Here is a 25,726-nt window from a genome sequence, read left to right on the forward strand (position 1 = left end):
TATCAATTTACCTGGGAAATGCAAATTATTCGATCAATTTCACTATCAGCCATTTCTGAGATGCATTTTGTAACGTCAATATACAGGTCCAAGTTTGTGTTCTATATCCACAAGAAAAAAAAAAAAATGAATACATCAGAATTGCCATTATACAGGAGTGAATCAGGAAAATTCATACAGAGTGTCTAAAGCTGGCTATAAATAATATGATTATTTAAAAGTTGCTTGATTCCCCCATCAATTGCCAATGTTGATGGTTGAATTCCTTCCACAGAGCTATTGTGTTCTCCCAGCGGGGGAGCGTGGTGGAACAGTCCCTGCCCAGAGAACACAGTGATTATTGCTAGCGGCTATAGCCACTGGCAATAATCGCATCATAAAAATCCAAAAGACTTGGATACAATAAGCCTGCATATACCTGGTTTGAATCTAAGCCAGTCAATGCTGAACCGGCCAAGATTTTAACCGTCCATGGCTGGCTTAAGACATTCTTTCGTTTCTGATGTACCTGTTGTAGAGGCAGGCACTCTGCGTGTTTCTGTACACCAAATTACAGTAGGCCTTAATTACCTCTAGTTTCATTACCCAAAAACTAGAGGTAATTGTTTAACTTGTTGCATTAATAGCATCATTTTGCAAAAATGGGGCTATTAAGAGCTACCTGAATCTAACGCATGTCTTAGTAAACTTACTGAAACAAGCGGCAGGGATTTGAATCTGCCACAGAGTATTTTCAAGGGCCGTAGCTCTTGTGTTGGTGGGGATTTATTGAATTTTCCCCTATATGTTTTAGGTTTATTAGTGAACCTTTCATAAATAAAAATTATTAAAAAAAAAAAAAAAAGATCTTTGAAAGAAGCCTCATATGATAGCTACTGCTCTCTAAAGCTGGCCATACATGGATCAAAAGAAAAAAAAATATCAGACAATTTTTGTTCCATGTATGGCCATTTCTTTTTGTGAGGAGTTGATCTAGTGATTGACTGCTTCCAAACAGGACTGTCGGTGTATTTCCAATTGGATGCAGCGCTGATTAGTGTATTCTGGTAGTGTAGGAGTCTCCCTGCCAGGATACAATGTGCTAAGGGATTCCCCCATCCACCTCGAATGTGTAGAAGAGGCAATCTTTTTTTTTTTATCAGCTGGCTGGTCAAAAAATTAAAATAATTCATCTGTGACCATCTTAACTCCTGGGCGACATACTAATTCTGCGCCAGAGCTTGCAATAAAGTGAATTCAATTTAACTACATTTCCCTGGAACTATTGTTTCAACACTCCGGTAATTATGGCTTTTAGTCAAGGCGTCCACTAATATTTTGCTTCCAAGCAGATTCCCTTCAAATAAATGGTCTAAAAAATGTCAAAGGAAGTCATGCTTTAGCCTTGTTTATCCCACCTCTGGCATCTGCAGTATGCATAGGAGGAAAACGGGGCCAAAAACAGTTTCTATATTTTTTATTCTACATTTTCTACAATTTGTAGAAGCAAACAAACATGTTCATTTTGTATGCTAATGGAACCTGCAACACTACTTCTGAGTCCTCTGTATAATAACAAAAAGGAGATCCGAACCTTCCACATCTCTCATTTTGGCTCAGAGCATGATCAGCAAGATTGTAGCTGCAATGCTATCTTATATATGTATATGATGACACTTTATGAGCATATTTACATATTTATATCACAGTTTATTTGCCTGCAAGGAGGACGCAGATGTCACAAAACATTTTTTATTAAGGATTCAGGAGTGAAATTTTCCCTAATTCTGGAAAGAATGAACATTCTCCATTGCCCTAGAAATTGCCTTTTTTACAGCTCGAAATAAAGATCATTAATATCCTTTCCTTTGAAGTACATATGTTTCAAGGGCTGAACTTATATTTTTTCATTTAGCTGGTTTATAAAGCTGAAAGCAGCTAGACTATAAATGCACTAAATAGAGCTGTGTGTACCTGGATGACATCTGGTAACAACTGATAGATCCTCTCTGTGGTTTTGCACAGAAAACTCCAGCAGGCTTGAGAGGGGTTGGGGAGCTTCATAGCCTGGCTAAGGCCTAGCACAATATCCCTGGACATCTCGTTGTTGTAGGTCTTTTTTTGCACCTCAAACGGTGCAATCATGAATACATCTGCAAAGGATTGTAGCTTATCTTCAGAGACATGCTTCATCCACAGAGATAGCGAGGTAAGCAGGTAGGAACAGGTTTGCACCTATAATGCAAACAAATACATCCCACATTAGGGACACAAGCATTCATTAAAATACAACAATATTTCTATTAGATTGCACTATTTACTAGTTTTTAAGATTAAAAATGACGTTTCCAATGCACTCAATGTTTTACTACACAGTGTAGTTAGATTTGTGATCATAGTATTAATTTATGTGTTATATGTTTTAAAGGGAAATTAACAGAAATGATCACATAGTTTCCTATTCCTTCAAATATAAACTGATGAGAACTTTAAACCTTTTAGAAGAATTCCATATTTAGCTAAATATGCTGTGTACATGTGCATAACTACGCTGTTAAGAGGTGCAAATATACAATGGTAAATTAATTTAATACATGTAGTTATTTCTACACATGTAGTAATTCATTTAATATATGTATTTCTTTTGTGCGTTTAGCGGTTTGTCTGGAGTTCCGCTTTAAATTAAAATATTTTAGTCCATGTGCACAATAATATCACTGCAATACTGGGTCCTAACACATCAAAGAGTGAACAGAAAGGAAAAACTCACAGTAAGGCTGTAAACTAAGGGTGGAACCAGCCACATTCCAAGGAGCACAGCGGCATTCTGAGAGGACTCGGCCTGAGTCACTGCTATCTGCACGCATAGTTTCTGAATTTCTTCACCTGTTAATACAGTAAAACAAACTCAGTAAACCACTCAAGAATCAGCAAACAAAGGTACCAAGTAAGAATTAATTGTGACAGATGTTTGTGCAAAATATATTTTCACTAAAACTAACAATACTATTACTAGCATATCTAACTAATAATGTACAACTTTTTTTTTAAACTTTTAGCTTAACAAAAATCACATTGTCCACTGGTCATGAAACTATAAATTAGAGAGTGCCACAGACATGGGACCCACATTCAGGTAAAACAGCAATGTGCCACGTAAGGCCCAATGTGTCTGTTAACCGTATCTTTATTTTCATAAATCCTTCAAAAGGTAAGAACTTGTTCAATCGGCTCATTTATGTACATACAATGGATATAAAAAGTCTACACACCCCTGTTAAAATGTCAGGTTTCTGTGATGTAAAAAAAAAAAAAAGACACGAAGATAAATCATTTCAGAACTTTTTCCACCTTTAATGTGACCTATAAATGGTACAACTCAATTGAAAAACAATCTTTTAGGGGGGAGTTAAACTAAAAGAACTAAAATAAAGTGGTTGCATAAGTGTGCACACCCCCTTATAACTGGGGATGTAGCTATGTTCAGAATTAAGCAATCACATTCAAACTCATGTTAAATAGGAGTCAGTACATGTGCCATCATTTAAAGTGCCTCTGATTAACCCCAAATAAGGTTTAGCTGTTCTAGTAGGTCTTTCTCTACATTTTCTTAGTCGCATCCTACAGCAAAAGCCATGGTCTGCAGAGAGCTTCCAAAGCATCACAGGAATCTCATTGTTAAAAGGTATTAGTCAGGAGAAGGGTACAAAATAATTTACAGGGCATTAGATATACCATGGAACACAGTCATCATCAAGTGGAGAAAATATGACACAACAGTGACATTACCAAGCACTGGACATCCCTCCAAAATTGATGAAAAGATGAGAAAAAGAATGGTCAGGGAGGCTGCCAAGAGGCCTACAGCAACATTAAAGGAACTGCAGGAATATCTGGCAAGTACTGGCTGTGTGGTACATGTGACAACCATCTCCTGTATTCTTCATACGTCTGGGCTATGGGGTAGAGCGGCAAGATGGAAGCTTTTCTTACGAAGGAAAACATCCAAGCCCGGTAAATTGTGCAAAAACACATCTGAAGTCTCACAAAAGCATGTGGGAATATGCGTTATGGTCTGATGAAATCAAGGTTGAACTTTTTGGCCATAATTCCAAAAGATAGGCTTGGCCCAAAAACAAAACTGCACATTACCAAAAGAACACCATACCCACAGTAAAGCATGGTGGTGGCAGCATCATACTTTGGGGCCATTTTAGATTAGCTGGAACAGGGGCCTTAGTCGAGGCAGAGGTACAGTTCCAAATACCTGTCAATACTGGCACAAAACCCTCAGGCTTCTGCTAAAAAGCTGAACACGGAGGAACTTCATCTTTCAGCATGACAACGACCCAAAGCATTCATCCAAATGAACAAAAGAATGGCTTCACCAGAAGAATATGAAAGTTTTGGAATGGCCCAGCCAGAGCCCAGACCTGAATCTGATTGAAAATCTGTGGGGTGATCTGAAGAGGGCTGAGCACAGCAGAGGCCCTCTGCAAAAAGTGGGCAAATATTGCCAAGTCAAGATGTGCCATGCTGATAGACGCATACCAAAAAGACTGAGTGCTGTAATAAAATCAAAAGTTGCTTCAACAAAGTATTAGTTTAAAAGTGTGCAACCATATTGTTTAAGTTTTTTATTTTAACTTCCCTCCACCTAAAATATTTCAGTTTGTTGTATAACTAAAGTTGTACAGTTTATAGATCACATTAAAGGTGGAAAAAGTTCTGTTTTTTTTTTTTTTTTAACATCACAGAAACCGGACAGTTTAACAGGGGTGTATAGACTTTTTATATCCACTGTACCTGCTGGGCACAGTGAAGCCTTTTTAGAACAGATAGTATTCACATGTCTCATTACATCACATAGCCCCAAAATGAGAGAGTGTTCTGCACCCTTTTTTCTACCTATTTTATTAAACTTTAGAGTATTTTCTTTTTTGAAGCCTGGTTGAATTGAATATCTCTGGTTAGCAATCTGTGGACATATACCATAAATCAACGTTCTAATTATGGTAAACTACACCTGCCATTAGGATCAGATGAGATCTTCCTTGTGGGTATGTCTCAGCTGTCAAATCTTACTGCACTTAGAGGTCATATTCCTTTATTTATTAGTGAATATAACTTGGAATTCATACAATGTGAATGATTATTATTCATGCCTAATTACCTTGATAAACAATATTGTGTTTTCCACCCAATCAGGAATACTGTATTTGATTATTTTTTTTATCAACACACTAGCTGAATATATATATATATTGGTAACTGGACTGAATGAGACTTTACAAATAATGGCACTACAACCCTAATATTCTTCTTTACAAAAATAGATTTAAAACAGGATTTTAAAAGAGCTAGGTAATACAATTTCATTAAAAAGTGTTTTTTTATTCACATTAAGTTAAAAAGACATACATTTTTTTTTTCAACATCAAATTACAGTAGTGAGTTTTAGGAATCTCTCCATAACAGTTACACTAATGTCTTCCTCAACATGTTTTGCCAACAATGGCTTCATCAGGAGGAGTGTTGCTGGTAATGAATATGCTGCATACAAAATAATAAATACATAAGTATAATCTATTCTCACATGTATTGTCATTTCTATTTCAGAACACAGTCTATGCTTACTCCATCTACCATTAATTTAAATTACACCAGCTGATTAGTTATTGGGGGTTACTTAGGGTAACACAGGGAATATTCTATCAGAAATGTGCTACTGTATCTGTAAATTCTAAATTACCAAAATTGAGCCTCATTAGTGGAGCAAGAATGGATGCCCAGTTGATAGGAGGGTACTGATATCCATCAGCTGCTGCAGCAATTGAAGCCATGCACACCTTGACCAGAGAAGTAGGGATCAGTTCAGGACCTATAATGAGTGACACAAAAAGTAACATAACATACCAAAGAATTTGACTTAATTCTTATTTGAAAACAGACAGAGAATGCAGAGTGACAGAGAGATGAGCACATTACTGTGCTGTCTCTCTTTGAACTGTCCACTCACAGGCTGGAGCAGTTTCAGGAAGACCTTTGCTCAGAAAATTTTGGATGATTGAAACTGACCATAAGACTGAAGCCATCTAGTGGCAGAAAAAAAAAAAGTACTGTAGAGGAAATTTCTGGATTGTGATTGAATGCTGCAGCAAAAGCTAGTTCTGTTATGTTATCATTTAGCTTATTCTTGGCAGGAGTTCTGCTTTAACTTAGATACACTATACACTGCAAATGAAGTATATTGGTCTTCCCTGGCACTTTTTTTTATAAGCTAGCATGGAAACCTAGCTAAAACATCATACAAATATTTATGACCCCCTGCGCCGACTTTTTAACAGGAAGCTACCATAAAATATAATAAAGATTGCTTTTGCAAAGGACTGATTAACACGTTACAGTATAATTCATTTACTATCTCAAAGTCGTAGTGAACTGGAAAATGTAACCAAAAAAAAAAAGAAGAATTTTCCCCTGCAAGGCAATGTTATAATGTGCTAGTATGCATTGCATACTAGCACATTATGTTAAACTTACCTTAAAACAAAGCCTTCCAGTGGTGTGCTGTCAGCGCGAATGGCCGTGCGGTCCTTTGAATGGCCGAGCCGCGAGTACATCACCGTCGCGGTTTACAGCCCAAGCATGCCGTTCCTTCAAAGCGCATGCTCTGGTGACGTCATCGGATGCTACACAAGTAAACATCTCCTAAACAGTGCACGTTTAGGATATATTTACAGTACTTACAGGTCAGCCTTATTATAGGCTGACCTGTAAGTAAAACATAAACAAATTAACTTTACTACTACTTTAACATCTTAATTTAAAGTATAAGTTCACCTTTCGTAACATGTTACACCCAAATTCAGGGTGTAACATGTTACAAACGGACCAGTCCCCACACCCTGCCCCCGGCTCAACAATCTGACAGCTAGAGGGGATGTTCTCTTCCCTGGTAGCGGTCTCAGTTTTAAAAAAAAAATGTCGCTGAGAGGGGCTCAGTCCTCCTGCGTCACTCATTCACAGTCCTCTGTGAATGGAAAACTACAAGGTCCTACAAGGTACAAGGTACTACAGCCTTTTGCGGCTGTCGGCTTGTAGTTTTCAATGAACTACCATGGCACTATTAGCGCCGTGGTAGTTCATTGAGTCTACCTGACAGAATGTATCGGTTTCCTTGTACAAGGTATGAGGAAGCAGATACACTGACCGGTCTGCAGGAGACCTACATGGCATCAACAATCTGCTGATCATTGGTGCAATGCTCTACAAGAAATAAATAATAATAAACGCACATTTGTTTACCTGCAACGAATTTTGCATTTATTATTTTTTGTTGAAAGGTGAATTTATCCTTCAAGGTCTTCATAACTGAAAATGTTTTTATGACTTCCTTTACATTTTCCTAATGACATCTACTAACATTACAGTGACAATCATGAATAAGAATTCATTATACTGTTCACTAAATTTACTATGAAAAGCAACCTACTGGCCTTACAGTTAAAGGCACTAGCAAATGATATCATGACAATGATATTAAGCTATCACTTAAACTAATAAGCACAACAAAAAGCAAACTGGTTACTATGCAGGCAGATTTGCTACATCTGTAATAGATATGATCACCTACATCTTGGAGACAGACTTTGTTGCGTGTGTGCTACATGGCCATATTAAACAGTAAAAAAAGAGATACAAGTCCTTGGTGGGCTTTCCTATGACCACATCTTCCATCCCAGCTCTTTACCTGATACCTGAGCCAGCACACAGGTTGATTATTGACAAAAGTAGGAATCACACAGTCTCCCACGCAAAAGAAAAAAGCTGTGCATTGGAACTTTAAATTCAGACTAATGCTGAGCTATGAAATAAAGAATTTTGGCTCTTTCAAACATTTCTCCTAGAGCATGCCTGCAGTGACTTATCAAGTACTGTTGGTAAGCTGTGGTCAGGGTCAAAGGAAACCATACTGACTTCCGTAACTGTCAACTGTCATTCTGGAAAACAAAGGGTGTGGCTTAAACATGCAAAGCTGTGTGAGTTTTTACACTATCATTTATAAAAACAAAATAATAGATACATCACCTAAAAAAAGTAGTATACCTGTGTGATAATTGTGATACAGTAACAAACTGCACAATTAAGTCACCTATTCAAAAAATTATTTTAGAGTTCAGCATTTCAACTGTAACATGACAGGAATACTGCTGAACAATGCAATACTAACATTTTATATGCTTCTAGCAACCATAATTGTTTTTTTTCAAGGAATGAAAAGTCATTGTAAATCAGGTGTTTAAACTGCAATGAAACAAGCCCAAATGTATATAACAAAGAGTATGAGACGATTTTACAGACCGTGTTGTACAAAAACGTTTCCCTTTGAAGATGCCTATTTTGCAGGATGATAATAACCCCCCAAACACACTAGTAAACACATTCAAGAGCATGAAGAAACACATTGTGCCCTTCTTAACCCCCTAGTCTAAAGGCAATGTCAAATGGACGATTTTTGTAGAAGGTATTCCTTGCTGCTACAAATCACCAACAAGGATGAGTTCGGGTGTGTTTAGGTCCTATTCTGAACCCATGTAAGGGAGCCCGCCATGAAGCTGTCCCTGTATTGGGCCAATCCTCTCCCCATAGCAGCACATATACAAGAGGAATGTACAATTATGGCTGTGGGGCAAGCTGCGGACACTTATAATTGGACCAGAGTGAAAGCTTCCTGGTAAGCTCGCCCATGTGGGTTCAGGCTCAAATCCAAACATGCACAAGCTAATCCCTAGTCACCAATGCCAATGACAGTAATTTGTAGCCAGTGAATTAATCGCTACAGTCACTGGTGACTTGCCAAGAGGTAATGTTGCTGCTACATGATAAACCAGTGCTACATAGTAGGGTTGCACCGATACTAGTATTGGTACCAAAACCGAGCATTTGCACGAGTACTTGTACTTGTGCAAATGCTCTGATGCTTGACCCGATGCCTGGGCAGTCAGGGATGATCAGTATGGCAGTGGGAGGAGTTACAAGCACCGATCTCCCTGTATAGATTTCAATAAAGCAGCCAACAGCCACTCCCCCCACCTCCCGTGGCTTTCAACTGCTTTATTGAAATTTATACAGGGAGTTCGGTGCTTGTAACTCCCCCTACCACCATACTGATCATCCCTGACAGTCCCGTGTCCTCCTCCATTCCCCCTCCATGTCCTCCACGATCCTCCAGTCTGCCGTTGTGCCCTCAGTGCTCCTCCTGTCCCCCTCCATGTCCTCCTGCCCCCCCCCCCCCCCGTCCCGGATCTGTCAGTATTGAGAGCGGAGGAAGGAACCGATAAATCTGTAATTTACTGGCTCCTTCCTTTTTTGAATGCACAGAGTCAGTGATCACTTATAACTTTATAACTGAGCAGGGTAAACTGTATTTACAATGTCTCAGTTTATTTATCTGTCTCCTGTCCATTCATTTTCAGTGCAGTTGAGGCTGCAGAGAAAGGGAATGGTGAATCTGTGTTCTCAGCCCCTTTCTCTGTCTCAAAGAGGAGATGTCAGGGGTCTGTTTAGACCCCTGATATCTCAACAAATCCCCCCAACAGGGCTGATAAAATAATAATAATAACATTTTTTTTTACAAATATTTGAAAAGGTAAAATTGTAAAAAATAAATAAATAAATAAAAAAACGCTGACACACAAAAAAAGTAAAGCATTGCAAAAAATCTATAAATTGCAAAAAATAAAAACTACTGATACAGTCCACTGTTACATGACATTAAACCCTACTACATGGTTCAGAAAATCATAGCTGAATTGCTACACTGAGCAACTCATCTACAAATTGCTGTTAAAAGCAGCAAGATTCCACAGAAAATATGGATGATTTCCTTAAAAAAATTGCTTATGAAAAAAAATAAAGAGCATTCCCACTAATTAAATTGCCCATCTGACATGGCCCTAAACATTATTGAACATTTACAGAAAGTTTGGGAAAGCAGTAGCAGATCCTTGATATTAATACATTGTTAAGGGTTTATGTGATTTTTCCGCTCCCTATATGATCACGAGACTTCTTTATGTACTATATTACAAAGGTAATAAAACGAATGGACTAAAAAAAAAAAAAAATTATTACTTTTTCAAAAATATCACTGGTATCCAATGCATCTCCTCCATGCTGCTGAGAGTAGAGGTACAGGTACTTTGGGCACACAACAGTCTATGTTAACATAGAAAAGAACAGGTCTAGGAAAAGAGGGTTGTAGGGGAGGTGTACTGTACCTTTCTTGCCAGCTGAAATGAGAAAATCTACAATAACCCGTATTAAGCTTCTTTCAGGCAAGTAGCTGAAATCTGGAGGAACTATAAGAGAATTAAAGAAAATGCAAATATGAAAAATGCTATGCTACAATTAGCAAAATGAAATCTTTTTCAAGAGGAAATTCATGCAAATATTAAATATGCTACACTAAGTTGAAACTTCAACCAAAATTCGTTTTTTTTTTCGATTTTTGCACTATAGAAGTTACACTATAACAGTTTTCAAGTCCAGAGGTAATTCAAAAAACTTTTGTGACTAGACCAAAGTTCAACGTTTTTAGCACATTTTAACACAATTTTTAGCATATGTAGGACATTCAATGAGTAATTTTTAAAGCCTAATATTAGTCAAATTAAAAAAATATATATATCATCACCAGGGGCAGTTCATACATTTAATGAGGGGGGTCCTTTGTGCTGGCGCTGCCTGTCCTGAAATCTTTTAGATTGTAAGTTCTTACAAGCAGGTCCTCCCTGATTCCACTTATATTGAATCGTATTGTAACTATACTGCCTCCCTCCATTTTGCAAAGCACTGCGCAAACTGTTGGCACTATATAAATCCTGTATAATATTAATCTCTTCCAATCAAAGAAGCTGTAATATAGCTTTCATGAATGAAAAGCGATCTATAAAATTGAGGAATGAAAAATTTGCCTCCAGCTTTCACAGAGAACCTTTAATTCATGGAAGCTATAGTACAGCTATGGATTGGGGGGGGGCAAAGGGTGGGTCAATACTCTTGACGAGTGCCTGTGACAGCTCTAGAATTGATATTAATCCCTGCCTAACCAACAGGTCACGGCTGTGGGGGAATGGGGGAAAAGGGGGACTTCAAGTTTCAACTAAAGTAGCAGCCATAATTTTAAGGGACATTATGCATTAAAGTGAAACTACACTGCAACAGAGCACCACAAACTAAAGATGCAATTTAATCCATCCATGTCTCCATGCTTTATTTTGCTGAGAAATTACTTTAAAAAAAAAAAACACCCCCTAGGATATCTGGCTATGGCCATCTTGAGTAAGGGCAGACGATTATTGTAGCATTTACTTAATGGAATCCATCTGCCCTTAGCTTGGGCATAAGGGTGTGCTTAGCTAAGAAAACCCCTCCTACCCTCCTGAAGACTCCTGGGATGTATGACATCATTTGTCTAGGCCTGGAAACCAGGAAGTAACTGAAGAAATGTAATAAAATAGTAAATGTTGATTGAGAGAGTGTAGTCCTACTTTAACCTCTAATTTCATCTGTTGTGTTGATAAAAAAAATAGCTAAACTTAGGCTTTAAAAATACCTTTGAAAATTATCAAAAATTCAGTTTTAATTTGCTATGTCATATCAAAAAAATATATGAAATTATAAAAGGTATGTGCCAAATTAAATTATACTAGGCATTAAAAATGTACTGATTGTTGTTTAGGATGATCATGTCAGCCTTAAGTAGCAATCTGCTCACCAGACGTTCTGCTCTGAGATGAAGAAAGGCTGGATAAGTGAAGGTGACCCAGAATCCAGGCAGCATTGGTCTGCAGGCCAATCACTCCAGAAAAAGTAATGATCTGTGGGAACAAAGTCACTCTATGTTCACATAGTGGTATATTCATTTTAACAGCGGTCATAAAAGTGGCCCGGCCTCAAGAATTTTTCTTTTAGGAGTTTCATATTTTGTCTCCAACCTCACCATTAATCCTGACCACCTCCCAGCCCATGAGGATTGTCTGCGATGTCTAGCTGCTAACAGCACAAAGTGATTCTTAGTCCTGCCTAGCTTCTCTGGTCTGCTGGGCAGCAGATAGTGAACAAGTGCCTCTAGAAGGCAGGGGCAGAAATAGTGAGATCCCCCCATTTTGCTCACTGGTGGGAAAGAGGATGCAGAGCACATACACATGACACTCCACCCAGCTCAATGATGTCAGCACCAAACCACCAGCTCAACCTTTTTTATTCCAATGTAGACAAGAACAAGGGACTCAGTACACAAACTGGGCAATTTCAAGGACAGCTCCACACAATTTGCTCTAGAGACAAATAAATCAGAGGTAACCCCTAATATTGTGTCTGACCTGCACAATATGGAAGGGAGTCTTTAGAGACAGGGTCAAGTAATAGTGAAGTAAACCTGGAAGACACTATCATGAAGGATCCAAAACCAAGTGGGTATGTCAGGTGTCGTTGCAGTGAGATCCATGAGCATGCCAGCTAAGAAAAAACTGCAATTGATGGCTACACTGGAGAGACTCAACAACTAGCAGCTGAATAGCTAGCAGAATCCACTCAAATATCGGTCTTTGCAGAACAAAGAAATACATCCATTCTCCTAAGGACACTAGCACTTTTCTTCAGTGTTTTTTGCGCTATAAACAAAAGAAGAGTGACAATTTTGAAAAAAAAAAAAAAAAAAAAAAAACAATATTTTTTACTTTTTGCTATAATAAATATCCCACATTTTTTTTTTTTCCAAAAAAAATAATTTTTTTCCTCAGCTTAAGCCGATATATATTCTTCTGCATATTTTTGGTAAAAAAAAAAAGAAATCGCAATAAGCATGAATTGATTGGTTTGCGCAAAATTTATAGCGTCTACAAAATAGGGGATAGATTTATGCCATTTTTATTATTTTTTTTCTTTTACTAGTAATGGCGGCAATCTGCGATTTTAATCGGGACTGGGGTCTGATTTGCCTTGTATCTCCCAGGACCCCAGCTGAGCTCTGTAATCCAGTCCAGAGCTTCTAGTTTGCTTTCTTCCCAGACCACACCCCTCCGCTGCTCTCATTGTTTGAAGGAAAGAAGTCTCAGAGGATTAGCAGCCCAGGATAGGAGCTTCTGAGGTAAGAGACACCCTGCTGTGCAGGAGAGTTCTCTCATATGGGAACAGATTAGAACAGACTGTCGGAAAAGTTTCGTAATCTAAACGATCCTGACTCCTCCTGAGGGGCCCCCGCCCCCCCACCAACCTGAAATGGGGACTGATGTTGAGAGGTACTCTAATGTGATGGAGGCAGCCCAGATGTGGTGGAGGAGGCGGCTCAGATGTGATGGAGGAGGCGGCTCAGATGTGATGGAGGAGGCGGCTCAGATGTGATGGAGGAGGCGGCTCAGATGTGATGGAGGAGGCGGCTCAGATGTGATGGAGGAGGCGGCTCAGATGTGATGGAGGAGGCGGCTCAGATGTGATAGAGGAGGCGGCTCAGATGTGAAATGGGGACTGATGTTGAGAGGGGCTCAGATGTGATGGAGGCAGGTCAGATGTGATGGAGGTGGCTCAGATGTGATGGAGGCGGCTCAGATGTGAAATGGGGACTGATGTTGGGAGGTACTCTGATGTCTAATGGGGTCTCTGTCCATTGTTCTACTGACTGACAATATCCACTAAGGTGGGATAAGTTTAGATTCTTGCAGCATCATTTGCTTTATTCTTTCTTCAAGTTTTCCCTAATATTAAAGTGCAAATTCACCTTCACAGAAAAATCTGTAAGGTGAACTAACACAGAAGAAGTCCCATTGGATGAAACATACGTCAGGCTGGGCACAGAGCAGCAGTGACATCTGAGCACCTGTGGAGGGTGCTGGAAAAACGAGTCTATTTTATAGTTTTTGCTTTAAGTAGAACCTTTAAGAAACTCCTGTGTGCTTTTAAAGAATATTACGCAATGAGTTTATCTTCCTCTTCCATATGCACACTGTGTGACCGGACACTGGAGTTCACTTGATTGTTGATAGCTGTGGGGGATACACCTGTGGAATCCAACCAAGCAGGCTGGACAGCTGAAGCGGTTATACCATTGAGGGATGAAAGCTCACCGATGTGCATATAGACCTTGGGAGGCCTTAATATCTGGTAAGCAGATATATTTTCCCCATCTATCCTGTGGGGAGCACTGGGTATCTTCACTGATTGAATATTAGATCAACACACTCTTCAGCAGTTCACTCTATGGATGTTTAGTTGGGATATTTGGTCTATTATTTGTTCCCTCCAAAAGCCCCTGTCCTGGTTGGGTCTGTCACATACACAATATATATATATATATATATATATATATATATATATATATATATATATATATATATTTATATACATACATATACACACACACACACACACACACACACCGTACGTGTATGATAAGACCAATCGGTGAGGATATAACATACAAAAACTTAGCACCATTGTAAAGCTTTCTTACCTCAGTAATTGCTTTGACAACTTCATTAAGTTTGCTTTGGAACAAGGATGACTGAATAGCTTCAGATTTCAGCTGTAGTACGAGAGAATCAGTAAACAATAACTTATGAATCCAGGGTACATCATATACACCTATATTGAACAACCACACTATACAGTCACTGGATATATAACTGCAGTCTGTACCAACCTCTGCTTTTTAACCTCCCAAAAATTCTAAACAAACAGTTCATATAAGCTAAGGCACACCATCTGCTGCATGTAACAGTGCTCTGTGTTCTGTCCTACCTAAATAAATTTTTTGTGTTGCGTTGAATCGTATTGGATTACTTTTGTTCTTAACCACTTGAAGATCAGGCCGTTTTCTAAGACTTTTTTTTTTACACGTAAAAATCTGTAGCTTTTGCTAGAAGATTACTCAAAACCCATAAACATCATTTATATTAATTTAAAACAGAGGTCCTTGAGAATACAATGGTGGATGTCGCAATTTTTTATGTCACACAATATTTGCATAACAGTTTTTCAAACACAATTTTTTGGGAAAAAATACACTTTAATTTTAATGCACAAAATCACAACACAATACCCAATTGTTTGTTAAAAGTATAAAAGGTGATGTTATGGAGAATAAACAGATAGCAAACATGTCACGCTTTCAAATTGTGAACGGACATGGAACGGCAGCAATGCTTTAAAATCCTTTAAAGGTTCCCACTATAGATTTACACAGGAGGTCTGGTGCTAGAATTATTGCTCTCAATCTGACATTTGCAGTGATACCTCACATGTGGTGCAATCGCTGATTACGTACCGGCGCATGCGTTCAACTTTGCGTGCATATGGGGGGGAGGGGGGGGGGGTTTGCTTAAAAAAAAAATAATTCCATTTAATTTATTGTTGTGTACCTTTACATTTTTTTTTTAATCAATTTTGTTGTTATCAAAGGAATATAAACATACCTTGCAATTGAAATAGGCAGTGACAGGCCCTTTTTACTGAGAGATCTGGGGTCTATTAGATCTCTGCTCTGCCTTAAAAGCTTTGAATCATACCAGGATCAGTATGATCCGATGCTTTTTTTCAAACCTGTAATTGATTGTTTACAACCAGAGAAACGGGTGACAAAATACTAATCGTTTCCGTTTTTTTAGACCATTGAGATGATGGGGTCTAACTGGTTTCCAATCAGCTCTATGCTCAGCCAGCTGCAGTCCCAGGTTCCCCCAGAGAGCTCGGGAAGGTGGTGGGAGGGGGCCCTCCTGCCACTTGGATTGCTTTTTACATGAAAGTGATCCACCGACTGAAAAAAACAAAAAACATATTAGGATGATGCCTGCAGCTGGACCCAGGAAAGCATTGCACCTGTGATCAATGGATCAGAGGATCAATGCCAGGCTTCTGCAGACAAGCCCTGCAGATTTCAGCCTATACCTCCTCCACTATGGGCTGACTGTTTAGAGGCTGCATGGCTTGTGAATGACCTCCAAGAGTGCTCATCGGTGCCCTCTCAGTCCATTTAGAACTACAAGCCATCAGCCATAGAGGCTGACACTAGCTGTAGTCTATTCACTCGCAGAATTTGTGAATGACAGACGCGGCTATGAGGACGGAGTCCCGCGTAGCTAAACTGTTTCTGAATTGTCACAGCAGGTGTTTGGAGAAGAAGAAATAAACCCTGCCCACTGAGGTGGGGAGTGGAGAAAGAGGTTGCAGGAGCTGGAACATGCTAAATGTTACACCCTAAATACAGGTGGAACATACAACATGCCCTGAAAGGTGAACTTATCCTTTACCACTTCAGTACCAGGCACTTTCACCCCTTTCCTGCCCAGGCCAATTTTCAGCTTTGATCACCATCACACTTTGAATGACAATTGCACGGTTATGTAAAACTGTACCCATATGAAATTTTTATAATTTTGCTCACACAAAAAAAAGCTTAATTTTGGTGATATTTATTTGTTTTATCCAAAGAAAAAAGTTTTATTGGGACAAAAAACATACAGCTCAAGACATTACATCAAACCGAATAAACTGCTTATTAAGCATAAACACAAGTCATCAATAACAGCTCCATCCCCAGAATAGGTCAACGAAGATAAACTCTCGTGAACATATGCTTCCTCCAATCTTATTTAACCATTGTATACCACATTTTCAAGATAACCTAGTCAATTACTGTTTGAAATATTCTCAGTTGGCATTCATGCCAAGTAGCCAGTCTATGACCATATCCTCCGGGGCGAGCCCAGGCACATCAAGCCACGGACCCCACAGTTTTTAAAAATTTTGTGTGCAACCCCTGTACTGATAAATTACTTTCTCCATCCGGAGTGCATTACCCACAGCAGTTAACCATTCCTTGACTGTATGAGGATTCTCTGACTTCCAATATGTCATTAAAAATAGGGTTCTGACAATGGCAACTCTAGTGCACTCTTCTCATTCAAATTCCTCTAGCAGATTGAGCAAGCATGGTTTTGGATCTAGAGGGATAGAGATCTGAAATGTCCTGTTAAGAGTATCCACCACTCCCTTCCAATAGGAATGTAGTTTTGGGCACCTCCACAGTAGATGAATCAGGTCACCATGGTCATGTTTACATCTAGTGCATGTTGGTGTAGACAATAGCCCCATAGTGTGAAGCCTATGTGGGATGTAGTACACCCTCAGAAGGATAAACTGTTGCATTAATCTTTGTGAAACATTGAGAAAGCAGGTCGGTACCAACTGCAGAGCCTCCTCCCATTGATCCCCATCCATCTGACCGACATCCCACTCCCATTCATCTCTTATTCTTAAAGGGTGTTTATTCAAAAAAGTCTGCAGTAGCATATTATAACATTGCAATATTATCCCCTTGGAAGTAGAGGCCCCTTTGATCAAATTAAACAAAGATGTTGGAGACTGAGACCAATTCCGAAGATTTACTTCAAGATATCATGGCATGCTTTAAGTGTATGTAATAGAAATGCATGGAAAGCTGTAAACCAAACCTCTCTTGTAAAGCTTCAAAGCACATCAATACTCTGTTTTTGGAAAATTCCATACCTCTTCCATAAAGTCCTGTGTTGGAGCTTGGCAATTTCCATATAACATTCGACCAAATCGGGCTGAACTCAGTATATCCTGTCACACCCTGCAAGTATCTAGTTTTATTCCATATTTTTTCAATAAGATTATATGTTAGACAGGTCTTATACGGCTTACTGAACACCTGAGCCTCCAGAGCTACTGGAACTATATCACACCCTACTGTGTGCAGCATCACAACTTCTGAAGAGCTACGGTTGGCGCACTCCTGTTCAACATCCACCCTCAATGTACCTCTCAAATGCTGCATCTGTGCAGGCTTTAGGGTGCTACAGAAATTCAAGCTTTACTCTAGGGGAGTGTTTTTTCCAGATTGAGGCGTGGAATAAGGAATTCACCTTCCTAAAAATTTTAAGGGGGGCCATAACTGTGGAGTTGTGCAGGATGTACAGTAACGGGGGCATTAGAATCATCTTGATTAAGTTAACCCCACCAGCTACAGACAGGTGAAGAGAATTACATGTTTTAATGCGATCTCAGAGTCTTTGTAACAGTGGGGAATTATTAAGCCCCCCCATACTCCCGGGTTAGAGGGTGTCACTTGGACTCCCAGATAGCAGAATGAGGTAGCAACTGATATGGAACAATCATCCAGAGGAGTACCCCTCACCTCTATAGGCATTAGGGTGGACTTTGTCCAATTTATTCTGAGCCCCGAGTAGTTACCAAATTCCATTATGGTGGACATGGTTTCCTTAAGATAACCTTCCATGTCTCCTAGCAGAATCATTGTATCAGCATAGAACATCACTTTTTCTTGTCTGTCCCCATAACGGAAACCAGCAATGCTCGGATTGTCTCTAATCTGGATTGACAATAGTTCAATAGCCAGTGCAAAGAGAAAGGGTGACAAAGGGCACCCTTGTCTTATTCCCCTTCCCAAAGCAAAAGTATGGGACATGCTGCATGATGCCCGAACAGCCGCAGTTGACAGTATAGTAGGCGAACCCAGGAGATATACGTTTCAGCAAAGCCAAACTTCTGGAGAAATCCCCACAAATACAGCCACTCAATGCTATCAAATGTCTTCATAGCATTCCAGTGAAAGCAGAGGCCTGTGTCCTACATTATCAGCTGGGGATTGAATATTTAGGAAGAGTCTCCTCAGGTTGACCGCAGTGGCCTTATTGGGCAGAAATCCAGCTTGGTTTAAGTGCACAAAAGACGTAATTACCCCATTGAATTCAAGCGCCAGAATCTTTGCTAGAATTTTTAATGTCACTCTAAGCCCTTGTACACACGGTCGGACATTCCGACAACAAAATCCGTCGGATTTTGTCCGAAACTGGTGTTGCATACACACGGTCGGACAAAGTTGTCAGAAAATCCGATCATTCGTAACGTGATGACGTTATTTCATTACGACGGGACTACGTTCAAGCTAGTAGCCAATAGCTTTGGTCTAGGAATTTGATCTGAGCATGTGTGGCACTTTTCCGATCGGAATTCTCTACAAACAATCGGTCAAAGTCCGATCAGATCATGTTGTCGGAAAATTTTATAGCCCAGCTCTAAAACTTTGTCGGTCAGATATTCAGACGGAAACAGTCTGATGGAGCCCACACATGGTCGGATTATCCGATAACATGGTCCGATCGGGCATTTTCCGTCGGAATGCCCGACTGTGTGTACAAGGGCTAATAATGATATAGGTCTATATGAGCGCAGGTCCACCAGATCCCTGCCAGGCTTCAAAACGAATACAATGTTGGCCTTGGACATAGAAGGAGGAAGGGCTCACCGCATTAAAAACCTTTAGCAATTGAGGGAGGAGCACTCCCGCATACTGTTTGTATATTTCCTTTTTCCCAAACAGATTTTTATTGAAGAGTAAAAGGGGTTACAGCAGTATAACAATTGAGTTGAAGTCAATTGAAACAGTATCCTTTATGTATATTTCCATTGGTAGACTGTCCTCACCAGGGGCCTTACAGTTCGGAAACTCAGAGAGTGCATTTTGTAACTCCTCTAAAGTAAGTGGAGCATCTAAAACTCCCCTCTGCTCCTCTGTGAGTTATGGGAAGTTGATGCCATTTACGTAAGTTGCCAGGTCCTCAGGAGTATACTCAACGATAGGAAGATAAAGTTGAGTATAGAAACGAATTGCTGCAGGACGTGATTGGGGGAATGCACTAGTTTACCCATTGGAGTTTTAATAGCTCCAATAGCTGGAGAATGTTTCTGGGAATTAGCTAACTTAGCCAGAAGGCACCCTGTGCTCTCCCCCTCTTCAAAAAATTTCAATCTAGAGAAGAACCTTTTTTTCTCTGCCGAGGAGGACAGCAGCCTCATTAGCAGATTGTGAGACTGCCATGCCTCTCTGGTCGAGTCAGTAGGATCTTGTACATATTGCACCTCCAAGGCATGCACTTGTTTCTCCAGCTCCTCCCTCAACCCAGAAGAATTACGTATAACTTTGGTAATTTCTGCAATGAGAAGACCTCTCAGATGGGCCTTAAATGCATCCCACTGGGCCAGAAGGGAGTCAGCAGGATCTTGATCAGTAAAGAACTCACTCATGCTCCGTTCCATCCCCTCATGGGAATAAAATAACTTCAGCCAAAAGGCAGCCTAGGTAGTGGGGGCACAATTAAGCGTATCACCATATGCGAACGATCTGACACACAGCGGGGCTTATATATGACTTCTGAGACAGATTGGAGAATGGCAGGGCAGGACTGGGACAAAAATGTGCCCCTGAACTTCATCCAGACTGGCCCACTTTAATTTTGAGTGTTCCCATCAGCACTCCCCTTACATCAGAGTGACCCCATAAGCACCCCCCCCTACATCAGTGTCCCCATCAGCACCCCCTTACATCAGAGTGTCCTCATCAGCACCCCCTTTACATCAGTGTCCCCATCAGCGTCCCCTTACATCAGAGTGTCTCCAACAGCACCCCCTTACATTAGAGTATCCCCATCAGCAACCCCCTTCATCACAGTGCCCCAATCAGTGTCCCCCTTACATCAGAGTGTCCCCATCAGCACCCCCCTTACATCAGAGTGTCCCCATTAGCACACCCCTTCATCAGAGTGTCCCCCATCAGCATCCCCCTTCATCACAGCGTCCCCCATCAGCATCCCCCTTACATCACAGTGTCCCCATCAGCACCCCCCTTCATCACAGTGTCCCCATCAGCACCCCCCTTCATCAGAGTGTCCCCATCAGCACTCCCTTACATCAGAGTGTCCCCATCAGCACCCCCTTACATCAGAGTGTCCCCATCAGCACCCCCTTACATCAGAGTGTCCCCATCAGCACCCCCTTACATCAGAGTGTCCCCATCAGCACCCCCTTACATCAGCGTGTCCCCATCAGCATCCCCTTAAATCAGAGTGTCCCCATCAGCATCCCCTTTACCATCAGCGTCCCCATCAGCGTCTCTTTACATCAGGTGTCATCCCTCCCCCCCCTCCACGTGTACTCACAGCTCTCCAGAATCAGGGCAGCTTCTCGTTCCTCTTTCCAGTCATGTGATAAGTGACAAGTTATAAGGGAGAGAAAAAGGAAAATCTGCCTGCTGTCTATTTCCCCTGCAGGCTGGAGGGATTAGAAAGCCCAATCCTCACTCCAACAAATTTCAGCAGCTGCTCCTTGTTGACAGGAGTGAAATTGCACGATCGTTCCTGTCACTGGGGAGCAGCTCCAGACAACTGAACCATCGGCCCACCAGGAAACTGCCGGTAGTCCTGACAGCCAGGACATGACTGGAGAATGGCCAAGTTACCCACTGCCAAATCAACTCCAGACAAGGTACCATGAGTTTTGGAAAAGCATGAAAACTGCTTGTCCAAAGGGTTCCTGTGTCTCCAAATGTCCACCTAGCATACCTCATCAAGCAACCGTAGCAGCGGAGAACCCCTTGATGTGGCAGACTGCCCTAAAACTGGGTGTCTGTCCATGGAGGGGCTCAACCAGCAATTGAAGTCACCCACGATCAGGAACGGTAAATCCAGCCTCCCCCAAATATGATAGCAGGCTGCGGAGTACTGTCACTGCAAAAGGGGGGTGTGTGTATATATATATATATATATATATACATATACACACACACACATACATGCACACACATTATATATATATATATATATATATATATATATATATATACACATACACACACGCGCGCGCGCTCAAGAATACATTGCAGTGACCCAATGTGACAGTGTAGAAAAGTAAAACGTCCTTCTGGGTCTATACACACATCAAGTTCTTGGAAATCTATTGAGCTATGCACCAGGACACTCACAACTCTAGAAAATGAGGTGTGGGTGGAATGGTACGCCCTTCTCACCAAAGAATATTTAAGACAGGTCTGAGTTTCTGCAGTCGAATGAGTTTCCTGGAAGCATAAAATGGCTGGATGGAATTTTTTCAAACAGGTGGCTATCATCAAACGTTTAAGAGGGGAATTCAAAAGTTCCACGATATTTCAGAAATCTCAGCCATTGGGGAAAGTTGGAGTTGGACAAAAGCAGCAGTACTTTTTCTGTGGTATAATGATACAAAGCAACTTGGAGCACAAGGGCACAGGAACCAGCATAACCGGTTAAATCTCGGTCAGGCAAACTTGAAAGGAAATCCTTCCATCTTCTCAGCCTCCTTAGAGTGGCTGTTGGCACACACAGAAAGCAACAGGGCACAACGGTGCCAACTCTTGCATATTGGTATATCCAGGTTCGTCTATCCACCCGATGAATCCTGCACTGTAGAAAAAGTAACTATACAGAACCTTTTGGTGGTATTCAATTACTACTGGGTCGTTTTGATAAACAAAAAAAGACGTATTTTTCTTTGTTTCTATTATAACATCTTGCAAATAATCTTTCTTCATAAATTTAGGCCAAAATTTATACTGCTACATTTCTTTGCTGAAAATTAGCCAAATCAGTGTCTATAAATTTAGTCTGTAGTAGTCCACAAACTACCGTATATTATTAGGGGTGTTGAAAATAATCGTAGAATCCATGCATCTCGTTGCAGCCTTACACGATTCAATTCAGAGAACGACCGCATCGATTGCATGGATGACGTCATCCCAGCTTTCCCTGCCTCTCCTGGTACAGCCCTGCCAGCGCATTCTAAAGTTTAAACAAATCACTGTCAGTCCCTCGGTTTCATGTATAAGGATTAATGTAAACCGATGCATCTACCTTATTATCTCTGCTCTTTGATATCCGGTCAAGGTCATGTGCCCTCCAGCCAGCCGTTTTCCTTCCTCCCCTCCCGGCCAGAGGGCACGTGACCGGGGATGAAAGAATGAAAGATCAGACATAGTAAGGTAGAGGCATTGGCTTACATTAACCCTTACACACCGTAGGAAGGAATACATAAAACAGAGGGACTGACAGTGATTTGTTTTAACTTTAGAATGTGCTAGCAGGGCTGTCCTGGGAGAGGCAGGGGGTCTCCTGGGAGTGCAGGGGGACTGTGTAATGTAAATATGTAAATAGCGGGTTCCATCATGTAAACGGGGGGGGGGGGGCTTGTGGTATGTAAAATGGGCTGTGAAATGTAAAGGGGGCTGTGGCATATAAAGGGGCTGTAGAATGTGGAAGTATTTACGGTTCTAAATAAATACTGTTGTTGTCTGTGGGGTTCAGACTTTGCTACATGCAGGGGGTGTCGTTTCACAATGAATGGCATGAATTGAAGCCATCTATTGTGTACAATTGTCATGTGATCTGCTGTGATTGGTCACAGTGATAACATGGTTACCAGCAGCGGATAACAGACTGTGCCAAAGCACGGCTCGTGGGAGGATGCCCCAATCAGAACGGCGAAAAGCAGTTAATGAAGCTTGGCACATGCACTGTGTGTTGACTTTTTATTTGTCTTAAAAGGGCTCAGTAGAACCCTTACTCAGTAGTACCCCAAACACAGTAATACACCCAAGCCCATTAGTCTCCCATTCAATAGATCCCCAGATCATTAGTACCCCCGCTCAGCAGATCCTCAGCTCAGTACTACCTTCAACCCTTTTGATGCTCCATTCAGTAGTACTCCCCGCTCTGCTGATACCCTGCTCGGTAGTAACCCCAAGCTCTGCTGATCCTCTTGCTCTCCAGTCCCCGTTCACCTCCAGCTATATTCTCTTGCTCTGGTCCCTCAATTCTGCTGATTCTCCACGGCTCAGTCCTTTCTCTCTCCAGTCCCCGCTCACCTTCCGCTATAGTGTTCCTATGTCGCACACAATGTGTGCTGCATTATAGTTACTCCGCTCTGGTCCGGACCTTGCTTACCTTCCTGCTGCTCCATACTACACACAAGATGTGATGTCTACAGCAGATATTCTCATAATATACACACATGAACAGGAATGATGCATTTCTGGTTCTGGGATACCTCATACCTCCAAAACAAAGCAAAGCCAACTCTGAAAAAATTACCTTCAAATGCTGCCATTACTGTTAGGGAGCATTGTGTTAGACTTCCATGGAAGCTTTGGAGACACTTTGAAGCACCAAGAAAGTGGTATCATTTTTGAAGAGGAGCAAAGCAAACGCAACAGTACGAACAGGGCTGTAAGGTAACCATTTTATTTAGTGAGATGTACTTTGCTTGGCATTCAGAGTGCTTTAAAAAAGTGTGTCAAATGCAGCAAGTCTAAACAAGCCCTTACAGTCTTATTCACAACAAACCATATCCCATGATGAAGTGTCATGCATTCAAAGGAAAGACCTTTGACGATCACAAAGGTGTTTGTAAGGAACCCTGACATTCTATTCACATTGTGCATCCACAGAGAACTTCACCAGAGACCGCAAAGACTACAGTTATGTGCTCTAAATGCAATAGTGACATCTATGCATCAGCCTTACACTGAGCCCCCTTTAATTGAGACGCTACATTGAAGGTCAGCAACCAGTAGATCATGGCAAGGTGACTGGTAGATCGCAGTCTGGGCTTGCTGACCCGCCATCCCAGAGCATCAATGCAGAGGGACTACTTGTAAAGTTGGAGCTGTAGTAGAGAACAAAAGCCGCATATGCCAATGCCTCTTCTGTAGTGCTGGCTCCTGTCTCATTCAGAGTATTACCAACTGCACTCCACCTCTTATCCCAGCTAGTGGTCTCCAGAGTGGTGCCAGCAACTGGATAGAAGAGATCTTCAGGCCTGTGTGGAGCAATAAACTGGGCTTACTAGTATAGGGCTCCTTTCACACAGATGTGCTGTTGTATAACCACACCACAGGTGAAGTACCAGTGTACCTGCACCTTTCCTGCAGGTTTTCTGTGCTTAGCCATAGACTTTAATTATATCCTGCAGGTTTGGTGCACTTTATAAATGTAGAAGTTTTGATGCACTTTCAGAAAGTGCACCACACCTGCAGAATATAATAGAAGACTATGGCAAAGCGCAGCTAACCCAGGAAGGTTGCAGATGCACTGTGCTGCACCCACGGGGCAGATAAACCGCAGCACATGAGTGTGAAAGCAGCCTTATAGGGGCTTATAGAACAGTAAGGGCTCATTTACATTTGTAGTTTGTGGGGTGGTAAAACCCCCATAGTTGAGGAGTATTTTTACCACCCCTGCCCCAACCACACCCCCTTTAGCTGCAGTGGTCAGGGGTATACACATGTCGCAGCCGCAGCAACCGTTACACACACTGTCATGTTTGGTGGGTGTAGCATCTGCCAAGCATGATCCATTCAAGTGAATGAGGCCACTCTGCATATGACCTGCAACCTTGTGCAGTACAGAAAACAAGGGGTTAAAGCAGGCAGCATTGCTTTTTCCCACCTGCTTTAACCCCTTGGACCCCGCAGAAGCATGCGGGGTGCTTGCAGAATGGCCCTATTTACTTTAACCACTTGCCGACCGCCGATTTACGTTGACAGAATGGCACGGGTGCGTAAAAGGGCATACCCGTACGTTCTTTCGTATCTCCCAACTAGCAGACACGTGCGCCTGTCGAGGAGGCATGCCCACAGGTCCCGCAGACTTGATGTTCGCCGGCGGCCCACGATTGCAAGGAGGAGAGACTGAAGGCATTTCCTTGTTCTGCCTAGTGACATGACAGGGATCGACTGCTCCCAGTGATTGGGAGCAGTGATCTCTGTCATGTTCTAGTTAGACTTTCCCCCCTACAGTTAGAACACACTGAGGGAACACTTTAACCCCTTGATCGC

The 25,726-nt window shown here is 41.3% G+C and overlaps 1 protein-coding gene across 2 annotated transcripts in view; it reads right to left on the minus strand.

Annotated features, from left to right (window-relative positions):
- Positions 1-25,726, minus strand: part of FOCAD (focadhesin) — a 346,212-nt gene that overhangs the window by 18,054 nt on the left and 302,432 nt on the right. For both annotated transcript variants that reach the window (XM_077475201.1, XM_077475202.1), the window contains exons 33-39: positions 14,495-14,566; positions 11,762-11,864; positions 10,263-10,343; positions 5,732-5,860; positions 2,750-2,865; positions 1,954-2,214; positions 12-101 (exon numbers count right to left, since the gene is read on the minus strand). In XM_077475201.1, coding sequence (XP_077331327.1) covers positions 12-101; positions 1,954-2,214; positions 2,750-2,865; positions 5,732-5,860; positions 10,263-10,343; positions 11,762-11,864; positions 14,495-14,566 — 852 coding nt within the window. The remainder of the gene's footprint in view (positions 1-11; positions 102-1,953; positions 2,215-2,749; positions 2,866-5,731; positions 5,861-10,262; positions 10,344-11,761; positions 11,865-14,494; positions 14,567-25,726) is intronic.

The sequence above is a fragment of the Lithobates pipiens genome, unplaced genomic scaffold (genome assembly GCF_037356315.1).
Source record: "Lithobates pipiens isolate NorthernLeopardFrog02 unplaced genomic scaffold, aLitPip1_a1.2 Scaffold_13, whole genome shotgun sequence".
In the NCBI taxonomy this organism is placed as follows: domain Eukaryota; kingdom Metazoa; phylum Chordata; class Amphibia; order Anura; family Ranidae; genus Lithobates; species Lithobates pipiens.